The sequence below is a fragment of the Cebus imitator genome, unplaced genomic scaffold (assembly GCF_001604975.1).
Source record: "Cebus imitator isolate Cc_AM_T3 unplaced genomic scaffold, Cebus_imitator-1.0 Scaffold235, whole genome shotgun sequence".
Taxonomy (NCBI): domain Eukaryota; kingdom Metazoa; phylum Chordata; class Mammalia; order Primates; family Cebidae; genus Cebus; species Cebus imitator.
The window spans coordinates 3141495-3145107 of record NW_016107550.1 but is presented as its reverse complement, the minus strand read 5'-3'; the positions used below and the strand labels follow the sequence as shown (position 1 = coordinate 3145107).

Sequence of the window (3613 nt, the reverse complement as noted above, 5' to 3'; positions counted from 1 at the left end):
TCTCAAAAAAAAAAAAAAAACCAAAAAAACTCTAACTCACATATGAACGTTTCCTAAGTGCTGATATCACATTAGGTACTTTACAGAAATCCTCTGGTATCACTGCGTCATCACCACCACGGCACCCAGCCAGTCGAGGCTGTCATCCCGTTTGCAGAGCAGGAAACTCAGCCTCAGAATGGCTGCCTTGTCTTGCTCCAGGCCTCCAGCGCCAGAGCTCAGGACCTCCTGGGTCCAGGACAGCTTTGGCTTCGAGTGGAGCGGGAGCTGAGCTCTATCCTGTGGCCCTTCTTCCCCAACTGCCAGGAGATTAACTCATTCCATTGGTGGCTTCTCCCCGAGCAGGTTCCTCATGAGAGTGCTGGACTCCTACGGGGATGACTACCGGGCCAGCCAGTTCACCATTGTGCTGGAGGTGAGTGCCGGGCCTCCAGGAGGGGCAGGAACTGGGAGCCCAGGACACACCGTCACCTACCTCCCACTCCTCCCTGCCAGGATGAGGGCAGCCAGGGCACAGACGCCCCCACCCCAGGCAATGCTGAGAATGAGCCTCCAGAGAAAGATGCACTGTCCCCACCGAGAAGGACTCCTGCACCCCCAGAACCTGGCAGCCCAGTCCCCATCGAGGGGCCCAGTGGGCGGAAGAGGAGGCGAGTGCCACGGGATGGACGTCGAGCAGGAACTGCGCTGACTCCAGAGCTGGCACCGGTGCAGGTGAGGAAGGGGGACACTCAAGGGGAAGGCCTGGGGCTGGGTGGAGTCAAGTTCAGGGCTCCCGGGGCCTGGAGAAGTTGGAGAGAGGAGGTGAAACAGGAAGCTTTGGAAGCCTAGGATCAGGCAGGGAGGTAGCTGGAAAATGGGGCAAAGGCTCGGGTAGAAAAGGAGGCAAAGTTGGAAAGGAAAGAAGACCTGGAGAAGGAAAATAACTGGAGAAGGCTGGGAGGAGAGGAGAGGGAAGGATCAAAGAGAGGGCGGAAGAGAAGGCCCAGTGAGGGGAGGAAAGTCAGAAGAGCATCTGGACCCAGGAACACTGGGATTGCCTCTGAGGTATAAGGAGGAAGCTGACCGGCCTGGCAAGACTAGAACAGTGAGGATGGCCAGGTGCAGTGGCTCAGGCCTGTAATCCCAGCACTCTGGGAGGCCCAGGTGGGAGGTTCATTTGAGACCTCCCTGAGCAACATACTGAGACCTCATCTCTACCCCCCAAAAAAAAAAAAAAAAAATTAGCTGGGCATAGTGGCCTGTGCCTGTAATGTCTTGCTACTAAGGAGCTGAAGCAGGAGAATCACTTGAGCCCAGGAGGTTGAGGCTGCAGTGAGCCTGATCACGCCACTACACTCCAGCCAGGGCGACACAGTTACACCTCATCTCAAAAAAATTTTAACAATATTGGCCGGGCACAATGGCTCGTGCCTATAATCCCAGCACTTTGACAGGCCAATATGGTGGATTGCCTGAGCTCAGGAGTTTGAGCCCATCCCGGCAACATGGTGAAACCTTGTCGCTACTAAAATATAACAAATCAGCCAGGTGTAGTGACGGGTGCCTGTAGTCCCTGCTATTCAGGAGGCTGAGGCACAAGAAATGCTTCAACCTGGGAGGTGGAGGTTCCAGTGAGCTGAGATGCACCACTGCACTCCAGCTGGGTGACAGATGAGACTCCGTCTCAAAAAAAAATTAACAGTGCTTACCTAAAATCTACCAACAATTTCAGATATTCTGCATATTCTTTTTTCATAAAACATGTCTCTACTTATATTTCAAAGTCATGAACTATTAAAAAAAGCACCTAATACCAAATTATTCTTCCAAAAAGCAAGGATAGAATATATACCATTTTCTTTCTTTTTCTTTTTTTCTGAGACAGTGTCTCACTCTGTCATCCAAGCTGGAGTGCCGTGGCTCAATCACAATTCACTGCAGCCTCAACTTCTCATGCTCAACTGATCCTCCCATCTCAGCCCTCCTGAATAGCTGGGACTACAGGCACACACAACCATGCCCAGCTAATTGTTTTTTGGTTGTTTTTTTTTTGAGATGGAGTCTTACTCTGTCACCCAGGCTGGTGTGCAGTGGCTCGCTCTCAGTTCACTGCAACCTCTGCCTCTTAGGTTCAAGCAATTCTCTTGCCTCAGCCTCCCAAGTAGCTGGGACTTCAGGCATACACCATCATGCCCAGCTAATTTTTGTATTTTTAGTAAAGACAGGGTTTCACCATATTGGCCAAGCTGGTCTCAAACTTCTGACCTTGTGATCCACCGCGCCTGGCCTCGTTTTTTTTTTTGTTTGTTTGTTTTTGGTTTTTTTGTTTTTTTTTTTTGAGACAAAGTCTTGCTCTGTCACCCAAGCGGGAGTACAGTAGTATAATCTTGGCTTACTGCAACCTCTGTCTCCCAGGTTCAAGTGATTCTCCTGTCTCAGGCTCCCTAGTAGCTGGGATTACAGGCACACACCACTACACCTGGCTAATTTTTTATTTTTAGTAGAGATGGGGGTTTTCACCATGTTGGCCAGGCTGATCTAAAACTCCTGCCCTTAAGTGATCCATGCCCTTGGCCTCCCAAAGTGCTGGGATTATAGGCGTGAGCCACTATGCCTGGCCCCAGCTATTTTTTTTACTTTTTGTATAGACAAAGTCTCACTACATTGCTCAGGTTGGTCTCAAACTCCTGGACTCAAGTAATCCATCCATCTATGCCTCCCAGAATGTTGGGATTACAGGCGTGAGCCACCACACATATATCTTTCACTTACCATGAGGTATGTTTATTTCAGTGTTTTTAGTTCTTACGTCACTTGTGAAAAAGCTATGGTGTAACAGAAGCCTAGACATAGGTGGCTTGAGCTCTCAATCCCAGTTCTGAACACACCTAGCACTGCTGGTTCAAAAAGATCTGTATTCTTCAAACTAAATCTTCAGAGTTTCTGGTTCATAAATATCACCCACTTTGTTTTCTTTTTCTTAATCTTTTTTTTTATTTATTTATTTATTATTTTTTTGCCACAGAGTCTCCGTGACTGGAGTGCAGTGGCATGACCTTGGCTCACTGCAACCTCCGCCTCCCAGGATCAAGCAATTCTCCTGCCTCAGCCTCCTGAGTCGCTGGGACTATAGGCGCACACCACCATGTCCAGTTAATTTTTGTATTTTTAGTAGAGATGGGGTTTCACCATGTTGGCCAAGATGGTCTCCATCTCCCGACCTTGTGATTCGCCCGCCTGGGCCTCCCAAAGTGTTAGCATTACAGGTGTGATTACGCCCAGCCCTTTTCTTTATTTTTTAAGACATGAGGTCTCACTCTGTTGCATCCCAGGCTAGAATGCAATGGCATGATCATAGCGCATTGCAGCCTCCAATTCCTACACTCAAATGATGCTCCTACCTCAGCCTCCCAGGTAGCTGGGACTACAGGTGCTTGCCACCATGCCCAGATTTTTTAAAAAAAAATTTTTTTAGAGACATGGACTTGCTGTGTTGGTCTCTGGTCTCCAACTCCTAGCCTGAAACAATCCTCCTGCCTTCATTTCCCAAGCACTGGTTTTAAATGGTGTAAGCTACCATACCCAGTCAAAAATCACCCAATTTCTTTTTTTTTTTTTTTTTTTTTTTTGA

General features: G+C 48.5%; 1 protein-coding gene across 2 annotated transcripts in view; it reads left to right on the top strand.

Moving 5' to 3' along the window:
• Window positions 1-3613, top strand: part of TFPT (TCF3 fusion partner) — an 11908-nt gene that overhangs the window by 7867 nt on the left and 428 nt on the right. For both annotated transcript variants that reach the window (XM_017497948.2, XM_017497949.2), the window contains exons 4-5: window positions 346-415; window positions 496-714. In XM_017497948.2, coding sequence (XP_017353437.1) covers window positions 346-415; window positions 496-714 — 289 coding nt within the window. The remainder of the gene's footprint in view (window positions 1-345; window positions 416-495; window positions 715-3613) is intronic.